The sequence below is a fragment of the Branchiostoma lanceolatum genome, chromosome 4, assembly GCF_035083965.1.
Source record: "Branchiostoma lanceolatum isolate klBraLanc5 chromosome 4, klBraLanc5.hap2, whole genome shotgun sequence".
Taxonomy (NCBI): domain Eukaryota; kingdom Metazoa; phylum Chordata; class Leptocardii; order Amphioxiformes; family Branchiostomatidae; genus Branchiostoma; species Branchiostoma lanceolatum.
The window spans coordinates 22273201-22289075 of NC_089725.1; the positions used below are offsets into that span (position 1 = coordinate 22273201).

A 15875-nucleotide genomic window follows, 5' to 3' on the forward strand; every position below is an offset into this window, starting at 1 on the left:
CCGCACAAGACGTTCAATCTTTAAGTGAAATGCATGACTCTGCCCTTGCAGGTTTGTGTTCTCCCAGCAAAATGGAGTGTTTGATAAGATGACCCTGACCATCACTGCCCTGACTAAGGCAGATGAGGGGAAGTACATCTGCCAGGCCTCCAACGGTGCAGGAACGGCAGAGGCAGCAGCCAACGTCTTCGTATATGGTAGGACTTCTGGTGGACATTTGTAGCTACAGTCGGTGAACTAAGATGAAAGATTTGGGTTAGACGCAGTTAGCTAGCAGTAAAAGATGGAAATATTTTGTTATTGGTGAATGCATGTCCAGAGAGTGAGAGAGAGAGAGAAGAAGGAAGCGTAGCGGTGTCATATTCCTCCAGACTTCTACTAAAGGCAGTAGGCAGTGTGTGTGCTCCACAGAAACCTACTTTATGCACGTGTGGTAGCTTCTCATTCCTTGACTCTATACCAGTAGAAACTTAATGTAATATATTTGCAAGTCATTGTGCAGTTATTTCATCAAGTTGTGTATGATGTGTAACCATTGTTCTTGACTCTCCAGTTCCCCCCAGCATCATTGACCCCCAGGACACCAGCACCCCCGAGGGCCAGTCTGTGGACCTGCGCTGCGCGGCTACAGGAGACCCCACACCGATGCTGCAGTGGAAGAAGGGTGGTGGAGACATGGTAGACGGATCGGTAAGCATCGTACCAATTCTGTACAAGTTGAACTCAGGGTTCTCGACAACACAGTTGTATTTCGACCAGCATAGGGGGGGATTTTCTGTTTTGTAACAAAAAAAGGTAAAAATGGTCCTCGAAATGAAGGAAATAGGGTTTCTGAGGGTTATGGATTTCAAAATTTTCAGAAGGGACGCCCCCAGGCCCTTCTACAATACCTGCGCCTGCAGCCCTCACATTCGCACCTGCGGCACTCGCCATGTGGTTTCACTGCATTAAAATGCCTCCTACACTGAAAACCCTGGTGGTCATTAGTATAGTTTGTTTATAGCCAAGTTGAAGACATACTTCTTCAGTGAGCAGTTTGCTTTCTTCATGATTCATGTCACGACTGTACTCTTACCCAGTCAGACAAATCACCTGCCCAAGTCACTGAAGGCTGATTTTGGAGACTTTGAAAGCCTTGTCTCAAGGATTTCATTTAAGGATCATTTTCCTTCTTTTTTAGGTCTATTTGGAACAAATGATAATCATCAGTATAACTATAAGTGTTTTTCAAATCTAGGCTGAATACATTTTCTTCATTTCTTCATGAAAATTTAAGAAATGGAGGGGGAGACAATACACCTCTGCTAGTTGTCTCTGTTATATTGTATCTGACCCTTACCTCTTCCCTCATGACATCAATGAAAAGCGGCCTGCGTGCCGATTTGAGCTTATCATAAATAAACAAAGGTTCAAACAAAGAAACAAACAAACATACAAAATGCATACCCGTAAATATAAGAATGTGCAGTTAACTAAGATGTAGAAATATACTATGAATTTGAAATGTACTATAAATTTGAAATCCTGATGTCTTCACATCCTGAACGTGTCCCTGACGTGAACATTTCTCCCCCATAGGACCCACGGTTCACAGTGAGCACATACCCCCTCACTGGGGAGACCATCCTCACCATCAGCCAGGTCACCTACAACGACAGGGGCAGCTTCACCTGTATAGCCACAAACCTGGGGGGCACGGACCAGAAGACCCTGAACTTGGACGTACAGTGTGAGTATAGTTTAGTAGGCTTCAATGTTTTCTTGATGAGAGACTGCTTGCTGTATCAATCAAAATCTTTGTCTTCTAGGTTTGGTCTTGCACTTGTCATAGGTGGTAAATGCTAACATATTTTAGACTTCAATGTTTTCTTGTTGAGAAACCGGTTGCTGTATCAAACAAAATCTCTTTCTTTCAGGGTCATAGATCTTAAATGCTAACATCTTTTTGCCATAAGTTAACTGACCATTGTGCTGGTGATGTCTATGTGTTATTGATGAGAAACTGGTTGCTATATCAAGCAAAAATCTTTGTCTTCTAGGTCATGTCTTGTAGTTGTCATAGAGTCTAGATGGTAAATGCTAACATATTTTTGCTCTAACTGACCATTGCGCTGGTGATTATTCATGAGGGTGACTCACATGCATTACTTAGATAGCAGGCTTTATATAGTTCTGGCAATCACAGGATTTCAATCAAGGATCAGTGAATCAATTCTGTGTCTGGCTTTTGATCAAATTATGATAGAAGTGGAGTTATTGTTTTTCCTAATACGGCCTGATTAGACGGGTAGTCTGCTTTCACTGACATGTTCAGAGCACTGCCGCACTTGTGTTTTCTCTTCAGTTGGCATGACATGCTTTGATGAAGGCTGCTGTCATGTCACCCTTCACTGGCTTCTCCTGAATATGGATAATGTTTTTTTTGTAAACACAGTTAATTGGTTTGTACAGAGCTGCAGCAATGTTGCACAATTAAAGATATCCTTCTAAGATATTTTATACAGAAAGGTTAAGAAACTACTAGAAATCTTCCGGGAAGAGATGCTTTAAACTTTCATATGAACATGGAGGAGTCCTAATGAAAAAAAAAAATTAACGGCTCTTGGTGGATGTCAATGTGCAGATGTTGCACAAAATTCGTGGTGTGTTTTTGGCACACAGATTAGCCAAAGTGGCTCGGTGGGCGACACTAACAGTGTGAAATTTCATAGCTCATATGATAGGTTCAGCTATTTTTCAATGGCCCCATCAGCACATGCTGATGTCTGACTGATAAACTTGTCTGCCTTCCAGTCAAGCCCAAGGTGGATGACTCCACCCCAGCTGTTGCGGCCACATGGGTGGGCAACCCTGTCAACCTGACCTGCAGTTTCACCAGCAACCCTGCGCCAGACATCAAATGGTCCCTCAACAACAATGACATCCAGGAGGGAACCAGCTATGCTGTCTTCGCGTCTGCCTCTGGTAGCACATTACAGGTATGTGGTCACCACTTATCACTTCAGTATCTGTAGGGTGCAAATGTCTGTCACGTTGACATTAGGAATGTCGTGCTAATCTGCCTCATTCCTGGAAGTCTGATATAAAAACATGCCGTGTATGAGTTGGATCAGGTTTCTTAGCTGTGACACATTTACTGTAAAAGTGACAAATTGTTGCACCACACCACAGGTTACCCCCACCGACGACGGATCCTTTGGAATGTACAACTGCACGGCTTCCAACAGCCTGGGAACAGCCAACAGGGAGGTGCTCCTCAAGGAAGCAGGTCAGGACACAGATCCTTCAGACATCCTGGACAGGCAGGAAAACTGTGTTCTCCGTGTCCCTCTAAGTAGCACAGAAGTCGAGTCAACATGACTCAGATGGTCTACATGGTTACTCCATATTTGGCATTCCGCCACTAGGGTCCTTCGGTCCTTCCATAAATCTTCGCCATGTCGTTAATGGGTAAAAGTGACCCCTTTACCGTTTGTCATCAGCATCAATCAAAATTTCAAGGCCACTCTCGACTGTTGAAATTGTCAGTTTTCTTCATCTCAGCATGTGGAACATCCTGCAAAGTATTCAAGTGTTTTAGTCAGCACAATGTGACAGTTATTACTAGCTGAAGGTATTCTTGGGGATGTTTCCTGAACTTGCAGTAATTTCTGAATGCTTTTGATTAAAGGACAGTGATAGCAGGATTATTTATGTAGGTTGAATTTGCCATACATATCCACAGTTTAGGACTTCCTTGTAGCTCAATTCAGCTGGAGTGTTGGTAACTAAAATCCCATATTGTAGCCATTGAAACGATCCTGACTTTCAATCAATAAATGCGAGGGACTAGTTCACATCCAAGTGAAGTGATGGATGAATTCCACTTATCTCCCCGACCAGTTGCCCCTGAGCCCCCTAGCAACGTCAGGACCGGTGAGCAGACGCCCACATCTGTCAAGCTGGCGTTTGATGCCCCCATGAGCGATGGCGGAGTCCCTGTCACGAAGTACATCATCCAGTACACTGTGGTTACTGGTGACAACTCAACTGCTGTCACCAAGAACTTCACAACCATTTCACCAGGTAGGAACTCTCAAAAAATCAATACCGCTGTGTAGTGAAAGAGAAGACACACTCTTAGACCTGTGTTAATGCTGTAAAAGAGGAGACACACTCTTCAAAGTGTATTAATGCTGTGTGCTTGAGATCGAGTTCATAGTTAAGTTGATGATACATATTAAGGGCAATTACAAGGTTATTACCTTGATTAGTAATGCCATTTATATATTTCATACATATTAATGGTGATAATTAGATTATAATCTCTTCACATCTGATACCCTTTGGACTAGATTACGGGAACCAGATCTTCCCACAAGATAAAGATCTTCCCTTAAGCATGATATGATGGGAAGGTCATGGTCATGCCATGTGGCTGTCCCAGAAGAGATTCCAACTTCAAATTCATTTTTCGCTGCATCTTGTACTAACGTGCCTTGAATTCTTTCCCAAAAGCTGGTACCGTTGAGATCCCGGGACTTAAACCTGAAACCCCCTACAAGTTTAATGTGGTTGCTGTCAACGATGTTGGATCCAGTGATCCGTCAGATCCGCCACTCCTCATCACGACTAAGGAAATACGTAAGTAAAGTTTGATGTAACGGCAAGTCAGAGAAATGTCTTCTTTCTGAAATGAAGAATATCTGTTTTCCACCACCAGACATAGCAGGAATTGTGTTTTAGTGTTTTGTTTAGCAGGCATAGAAGACTTATGAACTTCAGTATGATGCATTGTGGTATCTTCTTTGTAGCTGTTACGGGTCAAGAAGGTTGTAAATTGATTTTCTTCATTCCTGAGCACTCGTCCTACCAAACAGGCAATGTGTATTGCAGTCACCGTGGCATAACTTCAAGCAACATAAATCATTTTGTGGAAAGAATGTCTAGGGCTTTATGGAGGATGTTTTCAGAAATGGAAAACAAGTCTCTTAACCCAAGTAGAGCTATAATCTATCTTCACCACACGTTACTAATTGCTTGACATCAAGTTCTTGCACTGAAAAGTTAAAGGAAGAGTCATGATTGCAGTGGGTGCATGTATTTGTATAGCAGGTTAACTTGGTAGGGTAACATAGAGGGAAACTATTGCATTCGTTTGTTTGAATTCACAGTTTGAGAAGGTGCATGTTTTTGTATCGGGTCCAAATTCATCCACCGCCCACGATGTGTGTCGTGTTTTGACTTGATCTGACCTTGTTTTGTTTTGTTCTTTTTTTTCTTCCTTGGTTGGTTTCTGTGCTTTGTCACATTTGCCCTGTTCTTCCTGTCTTCTGAACGGGGCAGCACGTAAGTTCTGTTTCTTCCCTTCCACTCTTTGGTTAATCATTGGATATGTAGTAAATGTTGTGAACTGTGGCTGGTGCATGAAGCAATTAGTTTGTGAAAGGTTTTGTTTTGCATGAAGCGTAGGTGTGGTGTTTCATGTCAGTATTTAATCATGTGATGGTTGTTTTCAGCAGACCTATTACTGGAGCTCCTGATTGTTATTGAAGCAGTGGGAAGGCAAATCATATCAAACTGAGTTATGGATGTGTGCCAAGGGAACTTGGCACAATGACAGTGTTATATCCTCTCTTGCAAAGAATAATAAGATCATGGTTCCCTCTTTAGGGCTTTTAAAATACCATCAATGTAGCAAAAAATTAAGACAAAAGCAAAAAGTGGAGAGAAAGATGCCTTGCAAGTACACATACGTCAATCTAGTGCGTTCTGTTTTTGACTCATGCATGAACTCCACGAGTACAGTGGTTAATCCATCAGTGAAATGACATGGAGATTTGCACACTTCATTAGGAACTGTCAAGATCAAGTGGATCAAATTATGCCATGAGCAGTAAGAGCTGATAAAGATTTATGGAGAAAGACCAAAGAAAATGGCAGCAATATGAAATATGCTGCAATATGACACTGTTATCACATGACAATCACATTTATCAGAAGTGTAATATATTCAATGAAAAGACATTGTCTATCACTGTACGATGATGCAGTATGCTATTGGCTGTCAAAGATGTAGAGAGGAAAGTCCAGCCTGATGAACCAAAGGGACATTTTATAACACACCCCAGAAAGCACATGACATATAACATGTCTCACTGATATTTAGTCTGCTATTGCAAGATATGTCATGAATGCCACATACATGTGGAGCAAATCTGCAGATAGGTGCAAACAAAAGAATCAGTGGTGACTGTTTCCCAGTTCACCTTGAGAAGGAAATTGTTTCCATTGTGTCGTATGTTTTTACAGTTGTCTTAATGGATTTGAAGACCCTCAGTCTGAGACAGTACTCTTCTTCAGTTTGCTTCATAAATTAGACACTGGAAATGTCCCCTCCTGCAGAGCATGATGTTACAGAAACCAGACTTGGTTACATCCGTGATCTCTTACTTATCCGTCCTACAGCAGACAGATCTGGGACTCCTTGCACAGTAATTGAATTGAAGCTCCTGGCCTCTTGCAGTAGATTACTTATTAGATTACACAGGCAGGTAATATATATACCCAGGGAATACCGACTAATGGTATGAATCTTCGGAGACCATATTAACTCTACGTGGGACTGGGCTGGAAACTGTTATCGTGGAATGTTTCTGCCAAATGATTTTTCAGTCATGAATATATGATGAGCCAGGTACTGTTAATTATGCCCTGAGCTATAAAAAAAAGTAGAAGAGGAGCCAGTCGTCTGCCAATCCTAATCGTTCAATTGTCTGATGCATTTGGTATTATACATGAACATTGAGTGACATGGAAAATTTGTGGAAATAAATATGTCATCCGTGGTGCCAAGGGAGCTATCTCATGACACACCTGGGTACCCGACTCGCTCTCTGGCTTCTTTGGTCGACCTATGGTGATTATGTGTAGAAATGCAATAGATGTTAACAAAATGTAAGGATACATGTACATGACATTGAATAAAGGATTTTAAAACTAATACTCACGACTATAAGAACAATTGTAAAGCTATGAGGAGCTTTCAGGTACATGAACATGACAGTTTGAGGAAATTTCAAGCTCTGTTTGTCCTCGGGCTATGTGGATTTTGGGAAGAAATTCAAACAAAAGATGTGGGGATGATGGAGATACAGGCAATGCTGAAATTTTATCTGGATTTGAGACCACACATGGAGCATTCATGTTTAAATGTAATACGTGCCAAATGTTGTGCTTTTATGCTTACATTTTGTAATATGGCTGCAATAAGTTGTGGCTACTGCGATGATCCAGCTAGCTTCCCATGCTATATTTTCACAAGAAGACCCCATTTGGACTGGGATGGGTTACTTTGGTCTAGACAGGTTCTCTAGACTAATCAAGTCCAGTGTGGCTTCTTGTTTTACCAAAAACTGAGTTCTTTAAGTGGCACGTGTCATCCTCAAGTGCTGACATTGACCATTTGTTGGAATGCCAAGAAACTTGTTTTTGGTGTGAATGCAAGCTCCAAACCTAAATACGCGCCCACCATTGCCCTTTGAAACCAAAGAACCCAAATCAAACAGACCTGTCTTGTCCCGGTCTAAGTGGGTTCAGAGGCATCCCTGGCTGGCTCTAGAGCTTTATTAGTGGTTGTCAGATTGTATCAAGGCTGCGGGCATTAGAATGATAAACCTCTGATCTTATTAACCGTGGGACTCACTTGTGTCCTCAGGTGTACCCTACAAGCCTGCAATTGTGAACAACTCCGCTGATGATTCTACTCAGTACACCTTGAAATGGCAGGCTCCCAACACAGGAGGCTCGGCCCTTACCCAGTACACCATCAAATACAGGCCGGTAAGTAGGGAACATCATCTTTTGGAAGGGACATAAAATGGGGGGTCCCATGTTCAAGGAGATTCCTCAAGCACTTTAAATGGAAAGGGCTAGCAACCCCTCCCTGTAAAAAATATACCCTGCTACTGAAACAGGCACTATAAGGGTCTGAAGGAAGGAAGTAGGGTGCATTACGGAGTGTTGAGGTCATCATTACAAAGTGCTTTTATCGACCACAGCCATCAATTAGACTAGGACTAATTGTCAATTGGCCCTCTTCTGACTTGTGAATCATACACTGATGGCTCTCTGCGATTTTATTGGTCAGGCTATTTCTGTAGGTCAATTAGAGAATGAAGATGTCACCCAGTTTAATTGAATTTTCCATAATGCTATTTATGGCCTTGATTTTAGTTTATTAAGAATTATGACTGGACGAAAGCTCTATGCACTGGGAACCATTTTGAAGTGCTCTTATTGATATGAATGATGTTTCAGCTGGACTCAGACGGTGACTTTGAGACTGTCACGGTGACTGAAACTGGCAAGCAGTCCTACATCATCACCGGCCTGTCTCCCCAAACAACCTACGAGGTTCAGCTCACTGCCTCCAACGATAAGGGAGAGAGCGCGGAGGCCACCATTCAGTTCAGGACTGGAGAACGTAAGGAAACAGGACATAGTTTTATTACTTTGGGTATAAAAAGAAGTGATATCTTTTCGGAACCAAGTTGGCTTTTTCATGGTACAGAACAAAGTGCTTTTTTGATTGATTGACTTTCTTACAGTCTGATGAAAAAAGAGAAAAAGTTCTCATTGCACCATAGTTCTACCTGCCATATGCTTAAGCTGCGTAGGAAGAGATGACTCATTGGCATCTTCCAATCATTTTTTCAAAGTAATGGCTGTGGACATTTTATGACCACAATTACCGGTACTAACCTGATTTTTCACCGTTATAATTTCCCTGTTTTCCACTTGCAAGTATGTGGTATGTAGTTGGCTTGGCTGGAACTGTTTGAAGCTTATTTCTGATTTTGCTGCCATCCTATGTTCATTGCTTTGATTTTTTTAATTGCTATGTTGAGTTTTTATTCTATGTTTGTGGGAGGCTATAAAAAGAGAAGGCCATTCTGTTAGTCCATTGATTTACAAATTGTAGTGGGGCACATGAATTTCATATGTTTGCAAATAAGGCTTTCTTTAGAATGAAAAAAAGGGGGAATAAGACCTGTTACATTCCCAGTTTATACATGTACTGATGAAGGTACATTTTTGACTGTCCATTATGCCCAAGTTGATCACAAAATCTCATTTCCAGCAAAATCTTCAGTCAAAGTAACCTAAATGTTGTAGTTCTAATACTATATTGTACCTGAAATTTACTGTTCAAAATTAATCCAAAACCCCACCATACCTCCAAAAGCTGTGGATGAAATATCTGAACTGAGCTGTGAAGAGACTTAGTAATGATCAGTCACCATCTCAACATGTTCAAATGGACATTTCAAAAGATTCAGTAGTGAAATAAGGTGTCTTAATTGTGTGGCTTATTGTGGGATTTGCACTTGCCTGGTGCATTATGATTTGTTTATAAAGGTCACCTGGTGCCAGCACCATTCCTTGGGTTAAGGTTTTTTTTCCTGTCTTGATTTTTGTTTTTCTGTTTTCTTCTTTCCAGCGGAAGCAACAGAAAAGCCAGGTAAGGGGGACTTATTCTGAAACTAAATCGTCGGCAAAACAAAATTCTAAAGTCAATAAATTTCTTGTAAAAAAAACAAAACAACTACAGTCAAGACGTTGCCAATCCAATTTTCAGATAATGATTCTGACGCTTATTCAAACGAATTACAGATGCATGGTGCAATTTTCTTATACTACTTCTACTGCTGCAATGTGCTTATACTACTTATGCTGGGAAAAATTATTGCATTACCAGTTCTAAATTTGTCTAGTCTAAATCTGCTCTTCTGACCCTCGCTTGCATGAACTGCATGAACTAAGCAATCACAAGACTCAGAATCAGCGTTCAAATATCCAAACAAATCACTCCCACTTAACAGTGTCAGGCATGAGTGCTGTACCCGTCAGTGACTTCTGCTAATCTACACGCCACCTGCTCCTCCCCTGGTCTTACATGTGTTCTGCCATAACTGTTGTTTGAATGTGTCCCGTTCCTGCCTCCCCTGTAGGTGTCATCAGCAGGCGAGCCAGTGAGGGAGGACTGGGCACAGGGGGTATTGTTGCCGTGGTGATCGTGGTGCTCATCATCTTGCTGATCGTCATTGATGTGGCCTGTTACTTCACCAACCAGTGCGGCCTGACCATGTTTGTGTGCGTCAATCTGTGCGGGAAGGCTCCTCCGGGAGGCAAGGCCGCAGACGCAGAGGAGGGCACGGCCACGTACAAGTGAGTAGAGTCTCAGCAAACTTACCTTCACTTCTCATACGTCCTTGCTGGGTATTGTGGATTGCCCTCAAGAAGCCAACTTGTGATTTCCTTCATCACATCTCAGGACATGTATGTTGTGTTGTTAAGTATTGAATGGACACAGAATGGTGTTGACATATACGAGATATTCTGCATACCAGTGTCATGTGTATGGTTGGATGGCACTTTAATGTGGTGATCATGTAAAATGTCGTATCAAGACCTCTACTCCCTTTTCAGAATTGCCAAGTAACAAATATGAATATGAGCGCTACTAAGACGATTGTTGTGAGTAGGTTTGTCAGCTGCGGTTGTGTTGGTTCTTACAGGAAAGAGGAATTGCAGGATGATGAGGTTATTGAGTCACTGAAGATAGAGAAGGATGGTGCAGACAAACCGCTGATGGACAAGCCGCCCAGCCAGACAAGCTTGTACGTGTAGTAAATCATATCTTTTCTTCCAAGCTGTCCTTCCTCTCCAGTCCTGTATGTTCTTGAGAAGTGTGGACCTCCAGTTCGAACCACCCAAGTTGAATATGACTATACCTAACAGTCTCTACCTTCCTTTGCTTACAATGTAAAACTGCTGATAGATGTTGGTGTTTTTTTAACTTTGCACATGTACTCCCATTTTACAACGATTTGTATGTGTTATGTTTGGTGTCTTTGTGTGGGTCAAGGTTGTGTATACATTGTAACTTGCCTGTTACTACTAGACGCTAACTATTAGAATATTTGGGGGTTCCCCGTTGGATATGATTTTCTACAGTCTTAGATTTTGCAACTGACGACTTAACACTTGCATTCCTTTAGATTGTTATGAATATCACTACTATTGATGCTGTCATTAGAATTGAAAAAAAAAAACATACCATTACCACAGATTGTAACTCACTGATATTAACCTTGATCTTGATTGCAAACACATCTTGGCTAAGTGTTAGCAATGCATGGACATAGTATCATAGTTTGTGCAGAAAGTATTATTTTAATATTGGTGCATTTTATTGACTGACTGCATGTGTGTGTGACAGATTTCTGCATAGTATCTGTCGTATGTACAAGCAACGACTTGCATGGAAGCTGTCCAGGTTTTTACTTGGCACGTAAACCTATAGCACCTGTATCTGTGTACTTGACTCTTCTGTTCCTCTCATATCACAAGCACAATGTCCAATGGGATGTTGTTCCTCTTTGAAACCTTGACCTCGCATGCTGGAGGAACTGCCGACTGCTTGATATGATCCACTGCATTTCTCTTTTACCGTCTAACTGCTGCGACCCTTCCTCAACCTGTTTCTGCACTGGTCTGGTGCGTCTTGTTTGTATAGGAAGGACAAGGAAGATCAGCCTCTCACAGAGGCGGAGGCACCCCCTCCCACTGGCGATAACCCTGCTCAAGATTTGGGTGAATCTGAGGGGGGCACTCAGAACCCAGGAGGGGAGGAGGAAAATGATAACCCTGGAGCCGATGAGAATGCCCCGGGGGGAGGGGAGAACCCTGGCAACCCCTCGGACCCCTTCACAGAGAGCTCTGTTGCACAGCCCGATGCGCCTGAGAACTCTGAAGCTCCTTCTGCTCCTGAACCTGAACCCTCTCCTGCTCCTGAACAAGAGTATGTCCAGCTTGTCTCCCAACTGTCTTCTGTGTACATCAGGAACCTGTCTGTGTCTTGTTTCCTCAGTTGTGTGGAAACTTTTCTGTGTTTCATCATTCCAAGGATTCGTTATTCTTTTGATGGCTGCATCACTGAAGACCTGCCTCATCCACCCTTTTTTCTTACAGTTACACTCCTCTATTCTGTTTTAGTTCTCAGATTTTCTGTACCTTCATGTTTCTCTGTTTTCCTACAGTATGTCTGAATGTTTCTTTTGTTTTACAGGATGTCTTTGACTACCTTTTTCTGTCATTCTACATGTATGTCCAGCATGACTGAATTTCTAGCCTCAATAACCCCCTAACTGGGGCTCTATTTGAAACAGTTGCAACCTGTACTTACTTTCCTGTGATAACTTTGAACATGAAAAGAAATGCAGCTTTCTAGAGACCATGCTTCCCTTCCCACACTGTCATCAACATTAATGTGATAACTGTGTAGTAACCTTTTTTGTGTGTGCTTTATTCTAGGACAAAAGAAGTCAACCCTGAGGAGGTCAAGCTGCAAGAGAGCACAGGAGATGATAAAGAGGCTCTAGCCTAATCCCCACCTCATGTTTGACAAGGTCACTCTGCACTACACACACATCCCACTACAAGATTATGACTATTTAATACAGTAGAGTTGATGTTGCATTCCAGGTGAAAAATATAGCATGGTAGGTGGCATGTAGCTGCCCATTGTTAGTGTTGCTTTAAAACGAACTGCTGCCAAGTCCATACAGTACTGACAGAATTCTACATTCATAGGGATAGTTGAAATGGACTATGTATGTATCTGACAAAGCAAAGATCAGAAATTTTATGTTGGGAACAGTTTTAGCAAAGACATTCTGTCATTGTTTGTCCTGAAATCAATGTGGCAAAGTTATCACTGAAACCAGATGTCACTAAGGACACATTATAGCTTTATGTTCTTTTAAAAATCAGATGAGAACAATTTGGAATTGCAAACTTTTTGTTAAAAAAAACGGCAAAATTCTGAGAGTTTTTCCACCGAGGCAAACATTCGAACATTGTGAAGGCAGTCAACGTCATTTCCATAGAAGTAAGGATCAGACCCCAGGGATGAATACAGTTGGGGCTACAGTCTACTTCTCAGTTCTACAGTAATTTTACTAGTTTTAGCTAGAGATGTTTTGTGAAACAAGCTATCCAAGAGTATTGTTATATTTCCAGTAGACAGGCATGAATTGAGCAAATGTTCCAACCTTAGTCATTATGACCTAACGATACTTAACCACTGCAACTGTGAAGACAAGCCTGCACTGATCCTATGGATCACTTCTCTATGTCATGCTTGATTGACAACTGATATTGGACCTTTATATGTACAACAGGAGGTACTTTCCAATTGCTCCAATTAGGGTCATGCAAACTTCCCTTAATGAAGATATATCTCCACCATCAACTGGAACACTGGAGGGAATTATCGATCAGTAAAACAGTTCTCCTTACTAATAGTCCAACAGGTCATTGTGCAAATTGCAGTAGATCTTGCCAGCTGTTGCAATAGGATTGGATCGTGCAATGCAGCTATAGCAATGGAGAATAGCTTCTTGATGAAAGCATCAGTATGCAAGGAAGCTCCAGCTCGTGCAGAGTAATAGGATGTTGTAGAGGCGTGGGGAAAGATGTACATTGTTCCTGTGTTCCTGCACCAGGGTCACCTCTTCTTTATTGTTCACGTGTAGTTTGATGGGGTTCGACTCGCAAATATAGCCAGTAGCCGTGTCCTGGATACATGGCAAGGATGAAGTGTCGGTAGCATGGTGGCTTGGTGCAAAGCTGTTTCAACCAAGCATGGGTGCATTACAAAGGTCCATGCTGTTTCTAAACAAAAACAATTTCAAGATATTCCTACTCTGCTACTATACTTTCATTTTCCTTATGATTTTGTTTCCTGTTGCAACCCTGTACTTAATTTCTTCTAGTCAACTTTTGTTGCAGAGCAGGACTACCCCATCTTAAAAGCAAATGGATACCTGTAGTCTTACAGCACTAAACTCAAACACAAGCATGTCTACCTCATGTGATGCACCCATGCTCGTAGGGAATGGACCCATCTACATGCAAACGTCTACCATATTGTTACACATTTTCTGAAAACAAAGAAAGCAAATTAGTATGCCTAGAATCTTAACTGCTGGCCACAAGTGCAAATCTTCTGACTGGCTGAGTCAGCATTTGTAGATGTATCTCGTGCTGTGATTCCTTCCTTGTGAATCTCCTGTTGATGACAAGTGCTGTGAGGTTTGTTGGTGCTGGTACATCGATGCCTGTCTTGCCCTTGAGCCGGCAAATATCACGGGTACTGTTGTGTTGCAGATGTATCCCCTTTTATCTGTATTTCGATGCTTGCCATTTAGTACTCTTTGTTCTCTTTAGTGAGCACTTATTTGTTGCATTTTATGATAGGAGTGGAGCTAAGTTTTTCAGTGCCAATGTTTATTGTAATAAAGAAAAACTAAGTTACATTATGGTTACCATAAACCCAATTACTTTCTTTTGCAGGGCTCTGTTCACTTCTTTCATTCAGACTGAACTAGTGTAGCACAGAAGTCTAAGGACATGTTTTGAACTGTAATAGCCTGTTATATGTATATTTGGAGTAGTCTATTTTTGTTATTGTTTGTTACCATGTTTACTTCTTGCACACTTTTATTCAATGATTGTATCATTGTGTTCTTGAATGATGAATAAAATTTCCTGTTGTATAGAAGTAGTAGTATCACTCAAATACATTTAAATGTGTACACAAACGTGTATCTAGAGCACAGTGTTACTCTGAACATGGATAGTCATATTAAATTCACTTTCTAGAGTTGTATGAGTCTTTCTTCAGACCAAAGCGGCCTTTGACTATTTTTAAAGACTGTATCTAGATGTTTGTTGTTTGACAATAAAGTGTGACATGTAGGACTGGTTTTGACCAGAGGCATTTTCCTTTTTATTTTCTGTTTTATTTAGATTTAAAAATGCACCTGTTTACACAAACATGTGAAACATGACACAATACCGGTGCCTCAAGGACAACTATTAAAACTTGCTTAAATAACTTCATTTAAGCCTAGAGGGCTAATCATGATGAGATCTAGATACAAGTGAGACACATCAAATGAGATGTTTTCTGCCAATCTTAGATAGTTTTAACAACTTTATTTAATGTCAATCCATCAGGGTACGTGAAGCATCCCTCTTGTGCAGACACAACAAGGACAACCACAGTTGATGTCAGGAAACTAAACATGTCATTTTTTTGTTCCATCAACCCTTATTACTTTAAGAGTGCCAGCTCAAGAACATTATGTAGTTTGTATATTCTGTTGAACTGCCACTAGCTGAAAATAGCCAGTCCCCATATTCCTTGACTTTTATTTGGAAACTAGTTTAACCACCATGTTTGATCACCTTCCTTTACTTTATTGCATAATTCATATCCAAGCACCGCATACAGTAGCAGCCAGTCATAAACAAGAAAAGCATTTTTAGTTTGTTAAGGAAATGCCCACTATAACCTAGGTAGATGCTGGTGATAGTTAAGTGTCACAAGCAAGGATCGGTGTATCCTAAACATGACAAAAAGTTAGGAGATGAATCTGTAATATCCATCCTTAGCAACACTAATGCAAGTGTGGCTGTTGCTTAAATTTTAGTTAACCATTGATTTCTTTGACAAAACAAAACACACACAAGTCAAATAATTCTATAGTTAAAAGTAATACTAGTGGTCGATAAACTACCCATTTTCATCAGTATATAATACATGAAGGCCTCCCTCTTAGGTGTTAATATGAACAAATCATTTACTAGTATGTAAGACAACGCCTCAAGGTCTGCAACAGGAAATAAACTAGCTTCTCTATGTTATAATGTGGACAGATAAACCTTATTGTTCCAAGGCTATACTATAACCAAACGTGTATTGTGTAGATGACAGCAATCCAGGGAGAAGTCAACATGTCTGACCTGTTCCCTCCATCAAAAAC

The 15875-nt window shown here is 41.1% G+C and overlaps 1 protein-coding gene across 3 annotated transcripts in view; it reads left to right on the forward strand.

The window, feature by feature from the left end:
• LOC136433378 (neural cell adhesion molecule 1-like) overlaps window positions 1-14805 on the forward strand; it is a 34261-nt gene extending 19456 nt beyond the window's left edge. The window contains exons 8-21 of one of the 3 annotated variants that reach the window (XM_066425527.1): window positions 52-197; window positions 554-690; window positions 1579-1729; window positions 2794-2978; window positions 3172-3268; window positions 3883-4065; window positions 4498-4623; window positions 7697-7821; window positions 8299-8464; window positions 9482-9502; window positions 9993-10209; window positions 10560-10661; window positions 11561-11845; window positions 12358-14805. In XM_066425527.1, coding sequence (XP_066281624.1) covers window positions 52-197; window positions 554-690; window positions 1579-1729; window positions 2794-2978; window positions 3172-3268; window positions 3883-4065; window positions 4498-4623; window positions 7697-7821; window positions 8299-8464; window positions 9482-9502; window positions 9993-10209; window positions 10560-10661; window positions 11561-11845; window positions 12358-12430 — 2014 coding nt within the window. In that variant the 3' untranslated portion in view covers window positions 12431-14805. The remainder of the gene's footprint in view (window positions 1-51; window positions 198-553; window positions 691-1578; window positions 1730-2793; window positions 2979-3171; window positions 3269-3882; window positions 4066-4497; window positions 4624-7696; window positions 7822-8298; window positions 8465-9481; window positions 9503-9992; window positions 10210-10559; window positions 10662-11560; window positions 11846-12357) is intronic. The other 2 variants (XM_066425528.1, XM_066425529.1) reach the window with 2 other exon arrangements.
• Window positions 14806-15875: the final 1070 nt, after the last annotated feature.